This window comes from Labrus bergylta, chromosome 3, assembly GCF_963930695.1.
Source record: "Labrus bergylta chromosome 3, fLabBer1.1, whole genome shotgun sequence".
Taxonomy (NCBI): domain Eukaryota; kingdom Metazoa; phylum Chordata; class Actinopteri; order Labriformes; family Labridae; genus Labrus; species Labrus bergylta.
The window spans coordinates 2,369,462-2,391,715 of record NC_089197.1 but is presented as its reverse complement, the minus strand read 5'-3'; the positions used below and the strand labels follow the sequence as shown (position 1 = coordinate 2,391,715).

At 42.2% G+C, this 22,254-nt stretch overlaps 1 protein-coding gene across 1 annotated transcript; it reads left to right on the top strand.

The window, feature by feature from the left end:
• Positions 1-9,916: 9,916 nt before the first annotated feature.
• LOC136178542 (zinc finger protein OZF-like) lies at positions 9,917-15,990 on the top strand. The gene is made up of 2 exons (XM_065952465.1): positions 9,917-10,215; positions 14,509-15,990. The coding sequence occupies exons 1-2, from the start codon at positions 10,047-10,049 to the stop codon at positions 15,654-15,656; spliced, it is 1,317 nt and encodes a 438-aa protein (XP_065808537.1). The 5' UTR covers positions 9,917-10,046; the 3' UTR covers positions 15,657-15,990.
• The last annotated feature ends 6,264 nt before the right edge of the window (positions 15,991-22,254 follow it).

Sequence of the window (22,254 nt, the reverse complement as noted above, 5' to 3'; positions counted from 1 at the left end):
GAACACTGTACAATGAAATGAAAATATAAATATGTTTTCTGAGAAGTCTCCTGACAAACACACGGCGTGCGTATAGACTCAGAGACACATGTTCTCTGAAGTGATATTCAAACCAAAGCTGCTGTTTTATTTCATGTGTAGTGAATTATTTAAAACATATCTCCTGGTACCAGCTGGTGTATTTGTAGTTTATTGTAAGGTCAGAAGCCAGAACAAGGTGTTCTATGTTATTGCTCTGCCTCCATATGAATGATAAAGTTCACGTGTTATTTGAAGTCATGTGGTGTTTGTTCCATCAGAGCTCGTCTGTGTTTCTCCTCAGTGCGTCCCCCACAGCACCGCGATCAGTTTAGACGTCCTGAAGACGATCGAGGAGAACTTGGAGATGGAGGAATGGGTGAAACCTGCCGACGGCTCGCGCCCACTCGAAACAAAACATACACGAGGGACACTATAGAAGCTTAGTCTAATACTAAAGCTGCCGTTTTGTTTTGACTCCCAGGAGTGACCTGGCTGACGCGCCGTACTGTCGTAGGTCAATACGATACCGTTTGCTGTTTGTCGATCAATAAGATTTCTGCAGTCGTGACTTTGGTTTGCAGCATAATACAATCCATTTATTGCAGCACCATGAAGTGAATACAGCGTCCATCAGTTTCCATTCTTTTGAACTAAACAAACAAACAAACAATACAGCTGCAGTTTCTCCATGCCGCCTGCCGCCTCAGCGGTCAAAAACCATAAGCCCTTCCGGGGTCGAACACCTCCCGTACCTTGACAAGTGACATACATAGATACCTGTGACTGAAACAATAGGACAGCGACACCCAGTGGCACAATCATGAAAATGATTTACAGCTTGACCCAAAAACATGAATATGGCTCTTACACTCCGGTCCCTAATTGTTAGTGACAAGTGGAGCTAACAATTCACAAAATACAAACAAAGAGCCACAAACAAAAACAATGCCATTAATGCATTATCAATAAACATCTTCAGCTGCATTCAATAGACAAAGTTTGGTGACTGGTCTTTCCAACACATTAGACTTTGTTTTAAGGCGAACAGACCGAACAACACCATGTTTGTCAGGAAATGTTTCGACCACTGGGCCGAGCAGCCAAGAGCCACGAGGGGCAGTTGAATCCATGACAATGACAATGTCTCCAGGCACAAGACTCCTCCTTTGTCTGTTCCACTTTTGCCGTTCTTGAAGCAGAGGGAGGCACTCCTGCACCCACCGCTTCCAGAACAGATCCCAGATGTATTGAACCTGTCTCCACCTTCTTTTTGCATACTGGTCCTGTTTCACAAACACAACCTGCAAATGATTCTTCCTGGGATGGTAAACACCATGATGGGGGATATACCAGACTTTTCCTTCTTCACAGTCCAACTGATGTTGAGGGATTTTCTCTGCATATATGTTTTTGCACAGTCATTCCTTTTCCATCCAAACCCTCACCTCTGGAACCTGGAGTATTCCCAACAACTCTGGATAGTCTTTGTTGCAGGGTCTATGGAGTGAGATCAGTCTCAATATTCACAAATGCACACAGAAGAATTCACAAATGTATTTCAATGCACACACAAATATTCTTCATTCTATATAAATTTAAAACAAATCCACAAATAAAAAAATAAGATTCACAAATGTATTTCTGATTCACACACAAATGTTTATAGTTTTGTATATGTGTAATAGAAATCCACAAATGTATAAACTGTTCAGTCTGCATTTACAAACTGTCACTTGTGAACCTCACTGCATTTGTGTGTGGGATTTTTGTGACTCCTCTGCCGTGGTTAGATTCACAAATGCATTTTGTTCAGCAGGGAAATTCTGTAGCCAATCAGATGTCTCCTTCCTATTCAGCCAATTACAGTAGAGTAGATTCAAGGGTATGATTTAATGTGATCACTTTAGCGTTGCATCTGCGCAGACAGCGATTAGCCTAGCTATCAGTCAATCTGATTAAGTAATCTAACTCCATAAGGGTCTTCCTCTCCACCAGTACACAAGTGTAAGTTTTTCTCTCCTTAACTATAGAGGTGTCTCGTCAGCTTCTATTAAAATTGCATTAGTGGATGTTGTCTTAATAGCTGCTGTGCTCACATAGTGCTCTGTACCGTATTCTGGCCCTCGACCACGCTCGATTGTTGTCTCTTTGGTTGACTAGGACACAAGACAACAGATTGGCTTGGGGGAAAAGAGAAATCCTATTGCAGGGCACAAGAATCTTTTTTGAACAGGACTTCAAATCCAACAGGAACGAAACCGACTGCACCCAATCAGAAAACACTTGCAGGAAAGACAGGTGAAATCCCACATAATCTACCCAGAGAGCTCAGGGTGTTTGAAAAAGACCAAATAGACATCTATGAAGACGCATATGCAGCCGGTAAGGCCCTGGATATACAGATCCCAAGATCTCACAATGCTGACTTGGAGGAGAAGCTGCTTGAAGGAGACTTTTGGAAAACTCATGCGTCCAAGGGGGAACGGCAGCGAAGACACAAGGTGGAGAGGAGTTTCAGTTTCGGATTGTGCTATAGGTAGGAAATCCCTCATGTGGTGTAAACCTGGTAAATAATTAAAAAAGAAGAAGAATTAACTATAGATCTATTATGCATTACTTTAAGTTACTTAAACCTAAGAATGTCGTAAAGACTGAAATATGGCGTCGGACAGAGCCAAGATAGCAGAACACGGACGGAGACACAAGTGAGAAAACTGCTTTAATTATAGTCTGAAGAAGATAACTTCTAACTGTGTACTGTTTGGAAATTGAGAGAAATGCAAGCGATAGAGACTTCAAACCAAATACAATAGATGATACATTTAAAGAGCCCATATTCTGCCCTTTTTGGGGTTCGTATATTTAATCTATGTACCTACTTTTGTACGTTCACAATAGCTAAAGTCCGAAAAAAGTGTCTGTTTTCATGTACTGCTCCTCCTTGCTCCCTCTCCACTCTGAGAAGAGAGTGAAAAGTGTGACAACCGACCCCGGTCTCCCCTAAAGTTGCAGCTTCATCACACTGTCACTCGTTTGACCAAAACTCGTCCTGTCACCTCTAAAGGAATCATCCACACAAATGATTTGCAGATGTAGAAGAAGAAGAAGAAGAATTCCTACCTGTGTTTGAGAATCTCATCCTCGGTGCATGCGCGGACATCGCCTCATTCAAACCAAAGACACGAGAAATCAGTAAGAAGACGAATAAAGACAGTGGAGACATTTTCAGTCTCTCTGTGTGTCTGTCTGTGAGTGTTTGAGGTGTAAGTGTGTCTGTCTGTGAGTGTTTGAGGTGTAGGTGTGTCTGTCTGTGAGTGTTTGAGGTGTAAGTGTGTCTGTCTGTGAGTGTTTGAGGTGTAAGTGTGTCTGTCTGTGAGTGTTTGAGGTGTAAGTGTGTCTGTCTGTGAGTGTTTGAGGTGTAGGTGTGTCTGTCTGTGAGTGTTTGAGGTGTAAGTGTGTCTGTCTGTGAGTGTTTGAGGTGTAAGTGTGTCTGTCCGTGAGTGTTTGAGGTGTAAGTGTGTCTGTCTGTGAGTGTTTGAGGTGTTCAGGCTGAACTTCTCACAGAGCAGACAGGAGAGAGGGCGGCTCTTCACGGAAAGAAACTTTTGTTGGAGTTGGAGACCAGCCTGCGTGAAAATGATGAAAGTAGAACTCTTAAAGTAGCCTACCTATTTTATTCGGAAAAGCCACAGTTTCTTTCTTTTCAGGGTGCTGATATTTTAAAGACAATGTGAAGATGATGATGCATGTGTAGTTTCATATCTGCATAAGTAAAGCCCCAAAACAACTATTTGTGTCTGTTATCGGTCTGCCTTGTTAAAGTGTCTCATGTGTAGAGACAGTTTGTGTCCTGTTCATCATTTTACAGATAAACAAGGTCTTGCAAGTTGAAGTGAAAACTTCTCTTGAACTGTTTTTACTGACTACACAAGGAAGTATCCTATTTCCTTATTATTGAAACATTTAGGACAAGATGATCCATGTTTGTCATCTGAGAACAGGATGCTCTTCTGATATAGATAAAATAATGACTTTATTCTTTAAAGACTTTAAGGGTTCTCCTCTCATCATTTTTGCGCAGGCTGGTCTCGAACTCGTTAATTTACGACTTTAATCTCAAAATTAAAAAAAAAAATGACGTGGCCCTAATCCTCCGTCGTACACTTCGTATTTATCTAATTATCAGTTATTTTGAATTTGGACTGCAGTACCAGTTTTAAACACTAGGTGTAAGAGTTACATATTGCTCCTTTCAAGTTTCTTATGAAGGAAAATATAATTTGTAATGCGATAATAAGTCATGAACTAAGTTTGACGCAAAATATTAATGTTTCAAAAGAAGCATCCCCAAACTTCACAGAAAGAATAACAAGTCATTCTACAAACTGACGCGTGCGCTAAAACGTGTAATTCATGTTCCGGGGTGGAGCAACAACAAACAACCCAAATTGGCTCCTTTGGCCACAGTAACCTTGTAATAAATAAACTGATGTAGAGTGAGAAAGACTTTCATCTACTTGTTATTTTGTGTCGACTGTCTAAAGTCTCTTTTGGTAAAGAAAAGGAACTCAGCAGATCCTGATGCAGAGCGACCACAGTCAGATTAGGTCCAGGTTTATTTAACTGAAAACCTTTAACCCTTAATAAGAATCCTGCAGTCAGAATTCAAAATAAAGAAAATCTCAATGACACCTGAACATGCACTGGATTAATTAAGAGTGCAGCAGGTGGCCAACACAAGGACTTTGAAGGTTTGGTCTAAGGATACAGAGGAGGCCCTGCAGGAGTGCTTCAATGTCACAGACTGGGAACTGTTTAAGGAGGAATATGGTGATGACATTGAAGGTCTGTCTCATTGTATTACAGACTACATCCGTTTCTGTGAGGACACCATAGTCCCTACCAAAAAGGTCTGCTGCTTCTCAAACAACAAACCATAGATCAATAAAGACATTAAAGCTCTCCTCAACAGAAAGAAGAGGGCCTTCATGACTAGGGATCGTGAGGAGCTCAAGGCTGTCCAAAAGGAGTTAAAGAAGAAGCTGAGAGAGGCCAAGAACAACTTCAAGGACAAGACTGAGGCCAAGATGAACAACTCAAAGGAGGTGTGGAATGGCATGAAGCAGATGACGGGCTGCAGCAGGCCGGAACCCAGAATTAAAGGAGACCCAGTATTTGCTGCTGAGTTGAACCTTTTTTTCAGTAGGTTTGACACATCCCCCGACCCAGTGAGCTCGAATAGTGGGTCTAGGTCTCCCCCCACCACCTCAGCCCCCATTCACACCTCTGCTGGAGACTCTGCTCTTCCTCCCATCAAGGTCCTAACCACCTCACCCCCCCCTCTCTCAGCTCCTCACCAGCAACTTCAAAGGACAGCCCACCCTCACCCTCAACCCCCTGCTCCCTCCCTTCAGGACCTGCATGACAATAGACAGTTCTCTACACCCCTCCCCCGCTCACTGTCCCACTCTAACTCTTACTACCAGCCAGGTACAAAGAGAACTCTCCAGACTCCACATCAGAAAAGCTAGTGGACCAGACAACATCAGTCCCAGGATCCTCAAGGTGTGTGCTGGGCAGCTTGCAGGAGTCTTTCAGCACCTCTTCAACCTCTCCCTGAGGCTGATGAAGGTGCCTGACCTGTGGAAGACCTCCTGCATCGTCCCAGTTCCAAAGAAAGGTCGTCCCAGCGCTCTCAATGACTACAGACCTGTGACACTCACGTCACATGTCATGAAGACATTTGAGAGGCTGGTTCTCCAGCACCTGAGGACCCTGCTCACTGCTTTCCAGGATCCGTTGCAGTTTGCATATCAGAGGCACATTGGTGTGGAGGACACTATCATCTTCCTGACCCACAAAGCCCTGTCACTCCTGGAGACGCAGGGAAGCACTGTGAGAGTCATGTTGTTTGACTTCTCCAGTGCTTTCAATACCATCCAGCCCTGCCTCCTGAGGGACAAACTGCTGGATATGCAGCTGCGCCCTGACAACTCAGCCTGGATCTTCAACTACTTCACGGGCCGGCCACAGTATGTCAGAGTCGACGGCTGTGTCTCTGATGTAGTGACGGGCAACACAGGAGTACCTCAAGGAACTGTTCTGGCACCTTTTCTCTTCACTCTCTTCACATCAGACTTCAGGTTTAACTCTGGTTCCTGCCACCTCAAAAGTTTTCCGACGACTCCTCCATTGTTGGGTGCATCACTGATGACGACGAGAAGGAGTACAGAGGACTGTTCAGTGTCTGCAACAGACTCCTGAAGACCTTCTACCAGTCTGTGGTGGCTAGTGCCCTCTTTCTTGCTGTGGCGTGCTGGTGGGATGGCATCAAGACTGGTGATGCAAACAGGCTGAACAAGCTGGTGAGGAAGGCCCGCTCTGTAGTGGGTCTTGATCTGGACACTTTGGAGTCAGTGGGTGAGAGGAGGATGAAGGATAAAATCTTATCCACCCTGGATAACTCCTCTTGCCCTCTACATGGTGAGCTGTGGCAGATGGGCAGTTCCTTCAGCCAACGCCTCATCCATCCAGGTGCAAAACAGAGCGCTTCAGGTGCTCCTTTGTGCCCACTGCCATAAGACTGTACAACAGCAGCCTATGACAACAATAACAATCCGTCCTGACACAAAACTTCACCCCCATAAAACACTACCCACATGACTTGCTTCATTATTATCATTACTAACATTGTATTATTGTATTATTATTATTTAGCATCAATATATATATATATATATATATATATATATATATATATATATATACTGTACATTCTATATATTTTTATTATATTAGTCTATATTTTATAACATTCTATTATATTACATTATATTGTTCATATTGCACTATATAATATTATATTATACTACATTATTGTCGTGGCACTCCGTCTCTTTCTTCGTCCTCTGTACCACTTTTTGGAGTCAACTCACAGTATTTGCAACGCGAGCGAAAAGACAGGACAACTTTCCCTCATTTTAAAAGGTTTACTGAAAAAACTTAAAAGTAAAATACAGGTTTAACGCACGGTCAAAAAACTGTGTAGCTTCTATCAATATCGGACTCCAAACTGCTTGCGTCACCTCCGTCACAACTTTAACTACGCAGTGCTGTCATAACATAAACATCCAAAAATATAAACAATAACCTTTTTATCATTTATAAATGACTAAATTATGCCTTTAAAACAATTTTAAACATTATGAATTTACATGAAATTACTGTTATGAGATTTTAATCATTTTTAACTAGATATTTAGTATTAATCAATAATTTGCATATTGGCTCTTACAATTATATTATATAACTGCACTCTGCATTACTGTGGTACAACACTGCCTCTCTTCTCTGCTGTTTACATTACTTGCTGCTATTTATCATACCAAGTCACTTTAATCACTTGTCACTTTATCTTGTCATTTTCTGCAAATACTGTCTCAATTCCCTGCATAGTTAACTTCATCATTCATTCTGTACTTGTATATACCCCCTGTTTTTATTTTTATTTATCTTATCTATTCTGTTTAATGTGTATTTTGAGCTTACTTGTCTGTGCTGCTGCAACGCCCGAATTTCCCCTCTGGGGATCAATAAAGTATTATCCTATCCTATCCTATCCTACCTCTGTGAGTGCTGGAAAATGCCACAGGTGGGGATGCTTACTTAACCCTTTGACTTCCACACTAAGAAATCCATTTGCAAAAAATTATTTGTTGGTAAAATTGTGTTCCTGCCTCTTCATTAAGCAACATTTCAGTTTATATTTTTTCGGATTACCCAATCAGGAAGCAGATGTGCAGGTCAACCAGCTGGTTGACTCTTGAGGGTTACTTTAGACATGAATGGATTTCTTTCATTTCTGCAACAAAATGTTCAGTTTTTTCATATGTAAACATCACAGAGAGAAGATCTTAATAACTTATAATTCATTCAACAAATTGAACGAGTAGCAATGGTTAGAAAAGGTGAACAAAATAAGAAATGAGTGACTTGAGCCAGGCCGTTTGCGTAGACTGGCAACTCAACCGAGCTGTTAACCATGTTTTGTGAGGAATCGTAGATATATATTTTGTTGTCAAATTTATTTCCTTCAACTAAAATATGATTGTTAGAGGGTCTATAAATGATATGTGAAAATATATTTTTTGTTTTACCTGAACATTTGCTCTTATTCTGTGAGATTTCTGAGGAGCTGTGCAGCGCAGAGTCACTACCGGTATTTTCTACAGTTTTAAGACAATGATAATTATGTACAACAGCGCCACCCATTGGACATAATACACTATATACATACACTATTCAATGAGGTGAATGAGGATAAACAGACAAAGGTAGGTTTCCAAAGTTTTAAATACAGCAATACGGTGGTGGGAAAAAGGTCTGTTTATCCCAAAACTCCATGTTGAAGTAGTGAAGAAAATGTCAGATTTCCTGAACGTGTACACAGTAGAGTTGTACGCCATTTTAGTTGCATTAGAATGTGTTGAGCAAATCAAAGGAAGGAAAGTGCTGATATGCAGTGATTCAGTCAGCGCTTTATACAGTATTCAATCAGGATCATCTCACAGTCGTCAAGATGTATTATATGAAATCATATTTACACATTCCCAGGTGGTTAAACAGGGGACAGATGTGATGTTCATGTGGGTTCCAGCACATTCAGGTATAGCAGGAAATGAAAAGGTGGACAGGTTGGCAAAGGAAGCTGTAAAGAAAGAGAGGATTGATATTAACATCAAATGATCTCAGTCAGAGGGGAAACGAGTCACATGGAATAAAATCAAACAGGAATGGCAACAATATTGGAACAATCAGACAAAGGGAAGACATTTATATTCAATTCAGAGGGAAATAGATAAAGTAAAATACAGAGGGAGCAACAGAAGAGAGGAGGTCGTAATGTCCAGGTTAAGAATCAGTCACAGTCATTTAAATAGCTCTCTACATATCACTGGAAAACATCCATCTGGTCTTTGTGAGATATGCAATCTAGCAGAAACAGTTGAACATGTAGTTATTAAATGTAGAAAGTATGTAGCACATAGACAGAACATGATGTCAGAAATGGAGAGAGAGGGACTCGTAAGAAGAGATGTGAAAAGTATTTTGGAGTTGAAGTGTCTGTTGTAACCAGGACAGAGATAATATAAGTTTACAACGGGCGCATCTGGAGATAGTATCTGAAGGAGATTTAGGAGCCCTCTCAGTGGAATGTGTACAATGGGGCCCCTGTGTCCAGAGAGTTGCCCAGGGACATCGGGACAAGAGATTGTATCTGTGACCTGTGTTGTCCTTTGAGTTTATGACATACATATATCTAAGACAGAAACCCCCGCAGTTGTAGTAAGAGGGGTGTCCTGAAAACAAACAGATGTCCCCATGTTGTTCTCCTGTGGGGTGTGTCCATAAATACCAGAGTTTCTGTGTGTTCGGGGGGAGATCACTTTTGGCTGTGTCTCTCCCAGGTCAAACCATGGCGAGCCTGGCGATGCTGTAACTTGTTTGTCAATAAAATGATCATTATGTAAGCAAGTCAGTGTCAATGGAGAATTTCTTCATCATCAAACATATCAACAACAAGGGAATCCACATCAGAGTGTGGGGAGAGGGAAAGGAGAAGATGCTTGTTTAAATCTCTCTTGAGAACAGGTTTATTGAGGAGGATATAGGAATGTGAGTGATAATTAAATCCAGCAGATGGCAGTAATGCAACTTTTTGGATGCCAGCTGCCAATAAAATCCAAAGAAGAAGAAGGAAAAACGGTCAACCGTGTGGTTACAATGCAAGTCAAAGGGAGGGGAGGTGTTCTGTAAAGGGAACTAAAGCGGGTTGTTTCCACCCGGACCATTGAGTGTGTAACACAAGTTGTGAGTAAACGTTCCTGCTGAGCAGACACGTGATTCTCCGTGTGTTTATTAATGATCGTTAGGGTGCTAACGTAACAGTAGATGATCAGAGTAAAGTTGTAAAGACGTCAGCGCTGAGTTGAGTTTCCCCTCTGTGACTCTTGGATGTGTGTAAGATGGCCGGGTTTAAGGATCTTAAAGAGTTATTCAGTCGACGGCTGCTCGCTGCGGTTATCAGAGATATAACAGAAGAAAGAACAACAAGTGGATACGAAGAGGAGCTCCACCGACAAAGAAAACTGCTGGATGTGATTTTAACTCCTGAAATCAAGCTACAGAGAACAGGTTGGTTTTCTTTCCACTGCTGGAAACGTGTTTCCTGCTCATGTTTCAGATAGCAGAGCCTTTAGCTAACTTCCACAGACGCACACAGCACAGTGTTAGCTGCAGCTAGCTCCTGCTAACAACATCATTGAGTTTACTGGACTAAAAGACTCTTTAAGTCTTCACCTATTGAATCCAGCAACGGATCTGGTTATTGGAGATACGTTTTAGAAACCTTAACAATATGCTATTCAATTGTATCTTTGGGCACACAAACTTCAGGCCACCCTCTGCATCAGACTGCGGTCAAGCCAGCCTCCACTTCAGAATCAGAATCATCATTTTTAAATGAAAACATAACACAAACAGAGTTGACATTGATGGTAACAGAGATGACGAGCATAACAGAGTTGACCACTCATAGTTAAAAGACCAAAAAACTATTACACATTCACCTTAACTTCCGGCTTAATTTGAACATTTAAACAACATTTTATATACAGAAACATTTTTTAATCCTAAATAATACATCTGGGATATAAATATTTCATGAATCTGAATAATAACGGTGTGTGTCTCGTACAATACTGACAGCCAAGAACTAAGCCCAAAACCAGTGGCAAACACAATAAAACACAATCCTGATTGGCTGGTGATCAAAAAAGTTAATTTAGAACCCTGCATCCAAGACCATTATGCATTCAGGAAACGTGGCATCCACGTTTCACTATTTTTAGCTAGTCTGCAGCAATTTGGGCCCATATTTCTGGGTCTATCTCCACATGACGTCCCGTCACAGCGGTTGGTTGTGGAATGATTCTGAGGACATCGTCGAAGAGATACCACAAGGTATGGTCGCGGTTTGGCCAAAAGAAGCGATTCCTCCCCACATTGTGCATGCATTTGACCTTTGCATGGGTCCCGTTGACCTCGATAATGGTCCCAGGATAAATGTCATCATCATATTTGATGACACACCACTGGCCAATGACATTTCTGCCGTCCCACATGATGTCATGTGTTGCCTGCACTTGTTGCTCTTCAGTGGGGACATAAAGGCTGGGCTGGACATGAAATTCAAACCTTTGTGTGTTGTGACATGCACACTCAAGTATCTGCCTAGTTGAACAGACACAGCTGACATCTGTGTAGATGACCTTTCCTGGTGTCAGTGATCAGCTGATGAAGGCGCATTGTCGAAGGAACTACTGGGAGTACTTTTGGCATCTTCTTCACAGCTTTGTCCACAGCTTCCTCATCAACAAAGAACAGCTTTATAGAGGTCTGGGAACTCAGAAGACACTCATACAGCTGCATGGCATTTGGAATGTCTTTCCCTGCACTAACTAATCTGTCTGCTCTTCTTTTCAAAACCCCACCCACTCCATCTGGAGCTCCCTTTCCGTGCCTTGCTTCAAAGAAGTTCCATATTCCTTTCTTGAAGCCCTTCTTGTACAACTCCGTGCTCAACAAGTAGAAGTTGCCCTTTTGGCCGTATTGGGTACACGGTCCATCACTAAAAAAATGAACGACAGTTACTGATGGGTGATGGGTTTTTATGTGGTCCAGAACAGGGGACAGGTGTGTCCATATAGCAGGTGGACCTTTCTCTTTTGATGCTGAGATGGATGTAAAGCACAAATGTTTGTCCACTTCACCCACATGAAGGATCCCAGTGTGTAGAGTTGCCTGCTTCTAAGAGGATGCAAAGTGAACTGCCTGAATCTCTGCTGACAATTTACATGCATAATTCTCTGAGAAATCAATGTGGATCAAACACTCATGAGATTTCATGTTTTTCTTGAGCTCACGGTAGTGAATGTATTTTGTTTTGATGTCTCATGAAAACTCTCAGCTGGTTTTGAAACATCTCATTTCCTTTTTTACAGTCATTCAGACTGGTTGTGATTCTTTTTCACTGTCTTTGTTTTTCTTCCTCCTTTCTGCCAGTTCAGTTGTCAACTGAGTGAACCTCACCGGTGTTTCAGCATCATAGTTACTGCTGAACTGATAGACATTGCTTCTGCATTTGTCACATGCTCCATACATACAGTCTTTGCTTGCAGCATCACAACTTAATGAGTTGGAGATGATTTCGAAGTCAGTTGTGCCAAGAAGCTGGAGAGTATGAAGCTTCTGCACAATGAAGAATAAGTTCTCGTGAATTTTACACAGACATGTTTCTCTGTCAGACATGGATGGGTGGACAACCCAGAAAGGACGCATGAAACAGAAAAGTGCATATGACAGCTGACTTGATGGATTCTCAAGAATGAATTTGTGATGTAGGTTCTTTATGGTATCATTTAGAAACCTTTTCTGCATTTTTGCTTTTCCTCTTGTGATTTTTTGACTTTTTTCCTGCAGTCAAGCGGCTGACATCATCTCTCAAAAAGAATTCTTTTACCTCCTTCTGGAGCTTGCTTTGTCTGGATCTATATTTTCTTCTTTGAAAAGACAGGTCCCTTTGGTTTTTCTTTCCAAACCGCTGTCTTGAAAAACCAAGTGAGATCTGTGTTGTTTTCTGTAATTTGTAGGTTTTTATCCGTGATATCATCTGACACACTCTCTCTTCTTTTGTGTCTTGATACTTCTTTCTTATATTTTCTATCAGCACGTTGTGATAAAGGATAGTTCTTTGAATTTCTGCAGGGACTTTATGTTTTCCTATTTGTTTTCATGTTTTTGATGGAGGGGAGTCAGACACAGGTGTCAGTCTCTGGATGCGTTTCTGGTATTTTCGGACAGCAGTTGTTTTCTTTTTCAGCAAAATCTTAAATTTTTTGATTTCTCTTTGTAATTTGGAGTTCTCCCGTTTTATTTTCTGGCATTTCGCCGGGCCCTGTACTGCTGCTGCCTTTCAGCTGCTGAAAGATTCATCTCCCTAGAAGATAAATGACTGACTTCCTTATCCTGAAATTGTATAACACAGATGTACTTGTTGCAGTAAAATAACCTAGAATCAATAATAATTATCAATAATATCAATTATTGCCAAATACTTAAATGTGATATGTGACTCTGTTACGTATCGTCAACTCTGTTACAATCAAATTGTTTAAAACATAAACAGAGTTGACAGTAACAGAGTTGACATTTTCCACCATTTTGTACTTTTACTCCTTATGCTAACCTCACACCAGATATCAGCTAGCATTTCTTAAAACCAAATTTAATAGATTTTTATCATATATATATACTTTTTCAATTGACTGAGATAATCACTGAATATTAACACAACAGATTTGACGAAGAATTAATCTACTGTTGATGATTTCTCAACATATTACTAAATAATGAGAGAAGAAACATGGACATACCTCACTGTCTTCCAGAGCTTTCCCACCACAGGAAGTGACATCACTGTGCGCTGGTCAAATGCATTTTATGGGAACACTTTGGAGATTTAATGCAGTTTTATAACAGAGGTAACAGAGTTGACGTGAACATACGGACAGACAAAAAATATATATACTACTGTTCTAAGTTAAATTTTAAATAATACAGAAATGTAATATTTGGAAGTGCAGAAGAACCTCACAGAGCTGGTCTGCACAGTCCTTCAGGAGTCTGGAGCTGATGCTGTCGGGACCTTTTGGCCTTCCTCGCCTTGATCTTCCTCAGCTGACTTCTCACCTGATCAGCTGTTATGAGAGGCCGTCGGTGGAGGAGGAAGAAGAGGAGGAGAGGGTTGTGGCAGGGTACTCAGGATACTCAGATGGAGTTATATTAAAAAAAAATGCAACTAATTGTTGCAATTTCCGCTTGCTTCCGCAGTTTAATTGCAAAAACTCTCTGTTGGACACATATCTTATTCTTTCCTAAAGATTGAGCTAGCTCAGCACTTTGGTGTGTGAAGAGGTAGTATCTGACATAATCAGGAAGTGATCAGCAGCACATGGCTCATTTACATAACGCCAGCCTTTCTGTTCAACATACTGTCTGATCATAGTCCGTTTTGGAAATGAGCCACAGGTCGGCTTCGAACCTTGGCTGCCCGCTCTCCAGGACTTAATGATGATGAGAAACCTCAATCTTCACAGCCTTAGACAAGTTCCTTATTTTCTTTCAAAATAAAGGTAGGTTTGTATCCGAAGAGGAAGTAAAGTAACCTAAACTTAAGGCATTACAAAATAAAAGCATTAAAAACGTTTTTTAAATGCAAAATGAGTGAATTCCAAACATGATTAAAATGTGATCAATTCTAGTGAACTATTGATTTTCAGCCTTTAAAAATGAAATCATTTGACAGCCCTTATTAATATTTAAAAAGCAGTTTAAGTACCGTTAATGTTTGTTTACTGTATCCTGCAGATGTCCAGCAGCTGTTGGTGAGTAAAGAAGAGCTTCCACCTGAGCAGCAGGAGTGGAGCCACATTCTGGACCAGGAGGACACTAAGCCCCAACACATTAAAGAAGAACATGAGGAACTGTGGCTCAGTCAGGAGGAAGAACAGCTTCAAGGACTGGAGGAGGCTGATACCACCAAGTTCCCCTTCACTCCTGTCTCTGTGAAGAGTGAAGATGATGAAGAGAAACCTCAGTCCTCACAGCTTCATCAGAGACAAACTGAACAGATGGAAACAGGAGTTGATGGAGAGGACTGTGCAGGAGCAGAACCAGAGAGAGACTCAGATCCAGAGAGACGTTTACAACCAGAGACTGAGGTCGAGACTGAAGACTCTTATGAACCTGAGACTGTTGACAGTGATGATTGGAAAGAGACAAGAGAAGATCTGTCAGAATTAAACTTGAAAAATAAGAAACTAAAGACTGGTAAGAGACCACACAGCTGCTCAGAGTGTGGTAAAAGATTTAACCAGGAAGGGAATCTGACCACACACATGTTAGTTCATACAGGAGAGAAAGCCTTCAGTTGCTCTGTTTGCAGTAAAAGCTTTACCCAAAGACAAAGTCTAACCAGACACATGTTAGTTCATACAGGAGAGAAAGCCTTCAGCTGCTCTGTTTGTAGTAAAAGCTTTACCCAAAGTGGAAGTCTGACAAAACACATGTTAGTTCATACAGGAGAGAAACCCTTCAGCTGCTCTGTTTGCAGTACAAGTTTTACCCAAAGTGCAAGTCTGACAATACACATGTTAGTTCATACAGGAGAGAAAGCCTTCAGCTGCTCTGAGTGTGGTAAAAGGTTTAGCCGGAAAGGGAATCTGACCAGACACATGTTAGTTCATACAGGAGAGAAACCCTTCAGCTGCTCTGAGTGTGGTAAAAGGTTTAACCGGAAAGAGACTCTGACCACACACATGTTAGTTCATACAGGAGAGAAACCCTTCAGCTGCTCTGTTTGCAGTACAAGCTTTACCCTAAGACAACATCTGACCACACACATGTTAGTTCATACAGGAGAGAAACCCTTCAGCTGTTCTGTTTGCAGTAAAAGCTTTACCCAAAGAGTAAATCTGACCACACACATGATGATTCACACAGGAGAGAAATGCTAATTCTGTGCAATGGTAAAACTGATCCAAAGGATTCCAACTTCACATCACTAATGTGTATATAAGACAAAAAAGAGATAAAATACATAAATCTGTCTCTACTTTTTTGACATTGATGTTTTGTTGCTGACATATGAACCAGTAAGTTGGGATCAGCTATGACGTTTGAATTTAAAGTGTTTATATGAAACAGTTACAGTGTAAGGATTCTTCTTCTCTGCTGATATCTTCTTCTGTCACTCTGTTTCCTTGGATGCCTCTGTGTTGGTTAGCAGAAGTTCTTCAGACAGCTCACGCGTCACTTTGTAATAAATAAACTGATGTAGAGTGAGAAAGACTTTCATCTACTAGTGTTATTTTGTGTCGAGTGCCTAAAGTCTCTTTGGTAAAGAAAAGGAACTCAGCAGATCCTGATGCAGAGCGACCACAGTCAGATCAGGTCCAGGTTTATTTAACTGAAAACCTTTAACCATTAATAAGAATCCTGCAGTCAGAATACAAAACTCCAACTCCACTCTGACTCTCCCGGAGTTTGCTGGACATACTCAGGGGAAGAAGGAGCTGTTTAAGGGTCGGGGGCAGGCCAGTTACCAGGTCCCCCGGTTCACTAACTTCACGGCTGAACATCATGAAGTTGGGTGTGAAACTGGTAGCGCTGTGCCTGGTTGCTCTGTAAGCCATGACAGCGTAGGGGATCCTAAGGTCCCCGTGTCAGCGCTCGGCTGTTGTGGCCAGAATCTTCTGCAGGGTGGAGTTAAATCTTTCTACCGGTCCATCAGACTGTGGTCAAAAAGGTGTGTTGTGCATTTTCTCAATAACAGTGAGCCCATTTTCTGGAACACCTCGGACTCGAAGTTCCGACCCAGATCACTGTGCACTCTTTGTGGTGCACCATAACCACACACCCAGTCAGTGCTCTTTCTGCTGCCTTGTGTTTCTCCCCACTCAGGTTGCCTTCAGGTAAAGAGGGGCGGAGCCACTTCATTTGATTTTGTGCACCTGGGCACACAGGGCCTCAGTATTTAAAGTGGCTTCTTATTCTCGGGCCCTTTCCGAATAGCCACAGTTCAGTAGGCAGTACTTTTTAGTAGGAGTTTCAGTATACTGAACTTTCGTGGTCATTCAGTATGCATTGTTTGGGTCCACTTCAGCATACTGAACATTTCAGTATGGATACTAATTTCCGGGGTTTATACAATATGGATCGGATGCGTGCTTTCAGGAAATGAATTGTATTTTACCACCCACAATGCAGTGCGAAACTAAACGTAAATCGTCACTTCACGTCCGCCTCCAGGTCAAAATAAACGAACGTGGATTAATAGAATCCATTTTTAATCTAGAGTTAAAGTCCCGTCTGAAATCACTACTTTGAATTAACAACAGAAAATATAACAAATGTCTGCATTATTATAAAACCTTTCCCCCTCTATTTAAATAATGATTTAACTCTTTAAATGTGTTTTTATTGGTTTATTTTATATTCTGTATATTACTGTCTTTCATTTGTACTTTTCTTTATGTATTGTATGTTATTTAGTTATTTAATCTGCCTTTTACTTGATTTACATTGTAATATTGTTTTTTGTTTACCTGACTGTATATGTGCATTACTCTTCTTGAATAAAGCTAAACACAAAAAAAAAAAAAACAGGTGAATGCGGCCGGTTCGGGAAATGTAAATGACGTCACTTCTTTACTGAATGAATCAGAAGAAGTAGGAACAAATATCTTCCTACTGTGCGCGCCTACTGAATAGTAGGTACAAACAGTGTACAGCATGGATAGTAGGTACTGTCTACTGAAAGATTGAGTATGTACTTGGCAATTCAGATACAGCCTCTGTCTCTCTCTCGTCAACACTACACACATTCACCATTACAATCACCACTGATTTACAGTTTGCACATTTCTTTGATTAGGAGGCTTTTCCTGGGTTGTGAGAAAATGGGGCTGGTCTGACTTCTGAACTTGGATTTGGCTTGATACTTGGTAGTTGTAAATCTAATTAGTTGTGTATCAGATTGTTTGTGTAGTTTGTTTGGAACTTGATCTGTGCAGAGTGGTAAGTAACCTCTCTGACTTGTTACTGGTACAATTTGTTTGAAGATTTAAAGATTTGACTTTCTTCAGAGCATTAGTTGTACTTGTTAGTTTGACCGTCATTTTGATTAATTGATATTTCAAATTACAATGGTGTAACAAGGTTTGTTTGACAAGAGTTTTATTTTTGAGCACCCTGATCAGCAAGCCGCCAGGCAAGCAGGACTTGCCACTTTGTTATTTTGCCTTTTTTATTTTTGGTGGTAACTCTGGGGAGGGGGTGCACCAAATTCGGTGTGTTTCAGGTGACTAGGTCAGTGGTCTTCAGGGATGGTGTCCGAGTTTGGGAGACGCCTCGAGCTCGACAAGCCATTGAAGAAGTGAGGCTTAGGTGAGTTAGTTATTAGTGTAGGTGTTGGGGTGTCTCCATAAAGCTTGTAAAGTAAAGCAGCATATTTTCTTTGTTTGTTGGACTGATTACCTTGTTACATTACATTTTTTGAGATGTTTGGTTAAGTTGGTTTTTAAACTTGGTATTTAATCAGTGGCAGACTTGACTTGGAATTTTGACAATGGTTTCTGTGTATGAGTAACAATCCTATGAAAGCTAATTTTTTTAGGGGCAGGCATTACACCTCGTTTTGTTGATGCAGGTTTAACATTTGAAACAAAAAAGAAAAAACTAGAGCTTGAAAAGTACGAAATGCAACTCATTAAAGAGGGTAAATTTGCTTAAATAAACTGTACAGAAGCTATACACTGTATTAAAGCAAAGATATAATACAAAAAATAACAAAGGGGAACACTGTACAATGAAATGAAAATATAAATATGTTTTCTGAGAAGTCTCCTGACAAACACACGGCGTGCGTATAGACTCAGAGACACATGTTCTCTGAAGTGATGCTCAAACCAAAGCTGCTGTTTTATTTCATGTGTAGTGAATTATTTAAAACGTATCTCCTGGTACCAGCTGGTGTATTTGTAGTTTATTGTAAGGTCAGAAGCCAGAACAAGGTGTTCTATGTTATTGCTCTGCCTCCACATGAATGATAAAGTTCACGTGTTATTTGAAGTCATGTGGTGTTTGTTCCATCAGAGCTCGTCTGTGTTTCTCCTCAGTGCGTCCCCCACAGCACCGCGATCAGTTTAGACGTCCTGAAGACGATCGATGAGAACTTGGAGATGGAGGAATGGGTGAAACCTGCCGACGGCTCGCGCCCACTCGAAACAAAACATACACGAGGGACACTATAGAAGCTTCGTCTAATACTAAAGCTGCCGTTTTGTTTTGACTCCCAGGAGTGACCTGGCTGACGCGCCGTACTGTCGTAGGTCAATACGATACCGTTTGCTGTTTGTCGATCAATAAGATTTCTGCAGTCGTGTCTTTGGTTTGCAGCATAATACAATCCATTTATTGCAGCACCATGAAGTGAATACAGCGTCCATCAGTTTCCATTCTTTTGAACTAAACAAACAAACAAACAATACAGCTGCGGTTTCTCCATGCCGCCTGCCGCCTCAGCGGTCAAAAACCATAAGCCCTTCCGGGGTCAAACACCTCCCGTACCTTGACAAGTGACGTACATATATACCTGTGACTTAAACAATAGGACAGCGACACCCAGTGGCACAATCGTGAAAATGATTTACAGCTTGACCCAAAAACATGAATATGGCTCTTACACTCCGGTCCCTAATTGTTAGTGACAAGTGGAGCTAACAATTCACAAAATACAAACAAAGAGCCACAAACAAAAACAATGCCATTAATGCATTATCATTAAACATCTTCAGCTGCATTCAATAGACAAAGTTTGGTGACTGGTCTTTCCAACACATTAGACTTTGTTTTAAGGCGAACAGACCGAACAACACCATGTTTGTCAGGAAATGTTTTTCGATCACTCGGCCGAGCAGCCAAGAGCCACGACGGGCAGTTGAATCCATGACAATGACAATGTCTCCAGGCACAAGACTCCTCCTTTCTCTGTTCCACTTTTGCCGTTCTTGAAGCAGAGGGAGGCACTCCTGAACCCACCGCTTCCAGAACAGATCCCAGATGTATTGAACCTGTCTCCACCTTCTTTTTGCATACTGGTCCTGTTTCACAAACACAACCCGCAAATTATTCTTCCTGGGATGGTAAACACCATGATGGGGGATATACCAGACTTTTCCTTCTTCACAGTCCATCTGATGTTGAGGGATTTTCTCTGCATATCTTTTACCAATGACGTCATTGAAGAAGTTTGCGTACTCCTGATGAAACTGTTCATCTTTCTCAAACCTTTTTGTGAGCCCAAGAATCCTTTGCTTGGCCACCAATAGATTATTTGGAAGCATGGGCTGCTCTTTCCTAAAAGGCATTTTCAGGCTGTAATGCCCGTCCACCTGCTTTGCTGAATGATTGACAATTTCTTCCGCTTCCGTCGCTGTGTGATGTGGCCGCCGGTTGTAGCAGCTCCCGTTGTCCGTGTCGTTATATCGTATTTTTTGATTAGTTATTATTTGTTTTTATTGTGTGTTTTTTGAGTATTAGTTTAACCTATTGTGTGGAAATGGCTACTTTTGCTCTTGGAACTTTTTGCACTGTTTTTCTGTTACTTTGGACACTCTATGTAACGGAGAGCAGCGCACAGCTGAGTGAGGGCATTGTGTACATACGTGATCAGCTGATGGCGCTCTCCAAGGTGCTACTGCCCGGAGCAAGGCCTGTATTTCCGGGGGAGCTGAGGAGGCGATGCCGGGGTTGTAGAGCTGGAGCTAAGAGATGAGCTAAGAAGAAAAAACATAAGCCTTCTGTACCAGCGGTGATTATGGGGAACGGGAGGTCTTTGGGCAATAAGACGGACAAACTCGACGCGCTTGTTCAGCACCAGTGGGAATACCGCCAGTGCAGTATTATGTGCTTCACGGAGACATGGCAGCACTCGGACATCCCGGACCACAGCGTGGCGGTACCCGGCTTCAGGAGTTTTTGGGCGGACAGGGACGTTATTAAGAGCGGTAAGAAGAAAGGTGGAGGGATTGCACTGTATGTGAGTGAGAGATGGTGTAATCCTGGCCATGTTAGTGTGAAGGAACGTCTCTGCAGCCCGGACATTGAACTGTTAGCTGCTGGAATGCGCCGTATTACCTGCCCAAGGAACTCACGTACGCCATTGTTATAGCTGTTTACATCCCACCGTCAGCTGATGCAGAGTCTGCGAGTGATGCACTTCACTCTAGTGTTTCACAGCTTCAAACTAAGCATGGGCAGATCAGACCACAACCTGGTCCTACTGACACCAGAGTATATCCCCCTGGTCCAAAGACAGCCTGTGACCACAAGGACTGATAGGAGGTGGACACAGGAGAGCAATGAGGCACTGCAGGACTGCTTTGAGTCCACATACTGGGATGTACTCTGCGAGCCACATGGAGAGGACATTAACAGCATGACTGACTGCATCACAGAATACATTTAACTCTGTGAAAACACTGCTTTACCGGCCTGGACTGTACGCTGTTTTCCTAACAACAAACCCTGGATCACCAGTGACCTGAAACAAGTCTTCAGGTCTGGAAACAGGGAGGAGCTGAAAAGGATACAGCACGATCTGAGGGAAAAGCTGAGGGTGTGCAAGGACTCTTACAGGAGAAAGCTGGAGGCCAAACTCCATCAGAACAACGTGAGGGATGTGTGGACTGGAATGAGGGAAATCACTGGTTTCAAAGGGAGAGAAAGACAACATTCTGGCAGCCTGGAGAGGGCGAAAGAGCTAAACCTGTTCTTCAATAGGTTTAGTGCACAGCCTTCATCTGCCTCTCCCACCTCAAACAACACCCCTGTACTTCACACCTCCCCCCCCCCCCTTTTAGAAACTAAACATTAGCAAGGCTCCAGGCCCGGACGGCATCAGCCCAAGGGTTCTGAAGACCTGCGCCAGCCAGCTGTCTGAGATTCTGCAACACCTCTTCAACCTGAGTCTGAGCCAGGAGAGGATACCGGTGCTGTGGAAAACGTCCTGCTTGGTCCCGGTCCCAAAGAAGACGACACCATCTGACCTCAGGGACTATTGACCAGTGGCTCTCACATCTCATGTGATGAAAGTGTTGGAGAGGCTCGTCTTGACCCACCTCAGGCCGCAGGTGAAACCATCCCTTGACCCTCAACAATTTGCCTCCCAGCCACACCCGGGAGTGGACGATGCCATCATCTACCTGCTGCAGCGTGCTCACTCACATCTGGAGGGAAACGGCTGCACTGTGAGAATCACCTTTTTGGATTTCTCCAGTGCATTAAACACCATCCAGCCACAACTGCTGGAAGAGAAGCTGCAGTTGATGGGTGTGGACTCGTCCATCACCTCCTGGATTACTGACTACCTGACAGACAGACCACAGTTTGTCCGACTTGGCAGTGTTCAGGCTGGAATAGTGGAGAGCAGTACAGGAGCTCCACAGGGACTGTGCTGTCTCCTTTCCTTTTCACCTTGTACACCTCTGACTTTCATTACAACTCCAGGTCATGCCACTTGCAGAAGTTTTCTGATGACTCTGCGGTGGTGGG

Bases quoted from the DNA above. Each gene is read 5' to 3' on its own strand.
- LOC136178542 (XM_065952465.1), top strand. From the start codon at position 10,047: ATGGCCGGGTTTAAGGATCTTAAAGAGTTATTCAGTCGACGGCTGCTC. The intron at 10,216-14,508 runs GTTGGTTTTCTT...TGTATCCTGCAG, and splicing joins AATCAAGCTACAGAGAACAG to ATGTCCAGCAGCTGTTGGTG.